Source organism: Nicotiana attenuata, unplaced genomic scaffold (genome assembly GCF_001879085.1).
Source record: "Nicotiana attenuata strain UT unplaced genomic scaffold, NIATTr2, whole genome shotgun sequence".
NCBI classification, from domain to species: Eukaryota; Viridiplantae; Streptophyta; class Magnoliopsida; order Solanales; family Solanaceae; genus Nicotiana; species Nicotiana attenuata.
Window position 1 is genome coordinate 24,717 of NW_017671085.1, and position 1,609 is coordinate 26,325.

Genomic DNA, 1,609 nt, shown 5'->3' on the forward strand with positions numbered 1-1,609 from the left:
TCTCATCCATCACTAGGAATCTTCCGCATGGAAACACCACCTAAGTCACCCAACATACCACCGGAACCACCGGATAACACCATCATGGAGGTAGAAACTAACCAAATGCACTCATATAAGGAAATGCTATTAGACAAACAAAACACTACACAAGCTGAGTACTACGCAACGGAAGCTCAATCAACACTCACACAAGAAAAAGGGAAGGAATCCACAGGGCCTATATTTCTATCACAAGAAGATAAGAACAGACTGTATGAGCCATGACGCTTCTCAGTTATAATCAAGTTATTTGGGAAAAAAATGCCACACTACCTTCTCCGTTCTAAGCTAGTTGACCTATGGAGTCCATCCGAACAGTTGATTTTGATTGACTTAGGATGGGATTTTTTCATAGTCAAATTTAGCAAAGAGGAGAACTTAGTGAAAGCATTACAAAAAGGGCCATGGTTCTTATCAGGGAATTTCCTCTCAGTAAGAAGATGGGAACCAAAATTCGTTCCACAGGAAGCAACCCTATCCTTCACTGCAATTTGGGTAAGACTACCGCAGCTGCCAACAGAATTCTATGATAAGGAAATTCTTGTAAAGGTGGGTCGGAAGCTGGGAAAACTACTAAAAATTGACACATGCACCTCAGCCACTCTTAGAGGAAGGTATGCACGCATATGCATTCAGGTCCCCCTAGAAAAACCAGTAGCAACCTCAGTCACAATAGGAGATCATAAACAACTAGTACTTTACGAAGGGGAAAATGTACTATGCACTGGATGTGGAAGAATAGGTCATACCCTAAAAGGGTGTACACATAGACAAAGCCAATACCAACACCAGCCCGGGATAGCCCAGAATGCTCAAAAAATAGCCAAAGAAACACTGCAAATCAAACAACAAGTACAGAGGAAGAAGAAGAATGGCAAGTTGTCTCCTTCCCAAGAAGGAAAAAAAAGGACACCGCCACAAAACAAAGGCAAGAACAGGATACCTACCCCAAAGACAATTCATCAGCAAAACAGGACAAAATCAATGTAAAAATGTTCGATGCATCCTCAGGTAAGTTCCTGGAAATCAAACTTTCCGGTACACAAACAAAACTAACTTGTCACAGGAAATGGACCTGCCCAAACAAAACTCCACGAGGGGGCCACACAGCCAAACTAGAACAGGACAGTCCACAAAGGAGCGGGTTAATGTCAGTGTTAAAAGAAAAGCGAACCCAGGCCAAAGTCAAACCCACACAAGCCGGGAAACTGGGCCCAGGTCCCAAACTACAACTACCAATTCTGACAATATGGACATTACCCAAACCCAAATGGACCCTACCCCATCTCTAAAGACAATTCGGCCCAATAACCAAAAAAGCACCCCAATTTTCCAGATGGACCCACTTCAAGCCTCAGACGAAAGGTCTGACCCAAATGATGACCCCTACCACACTATCTCTACCCTACCAACCCCAACCGGTGAGAAATCCTCCATGACAGACCAAGCCTTAACACAGTGTAATCAAGAAATGCCCATTGATTTGACAGAATCAATCAACTCCATTGGATTTCCAATTAAACCATTACTCAGTAAATCAGACACAACCCCCAAAACAACGAAAATA

General features: G+C 43.0%; 1 protein-coding gene across 1 annotated transcript; it reads left to right on the plus strand.

Annotated features, from left to right (window-relative positions):
• The first annotated feature begins 303 nt into the window (after window positions 1-303).
• LOC109205819 (uncharacterized protein At4g02000-like) lies at window positions 304-1,032 on the plus strand. Its single transcript, XM_019368572.1, has one exon. The coding sequence runs from the start codon at window positions 304-306 to the stop codon at window positions 1,030-1,032; it is 729 nt and encodes a 242-aa protein (XP_019224117.1).
• Window positions 1,033-1,609: the final 577 nt, after the last annotated feature.

Coding starts and splice junctions, on each gene's coding strand:
- LOC109205819 (XM_019368572.1), top strand. CDS start 304: ATGCCACACTACCTTCTCCGTTCTAAGCTAGTTGACCTATGGAGTCCA.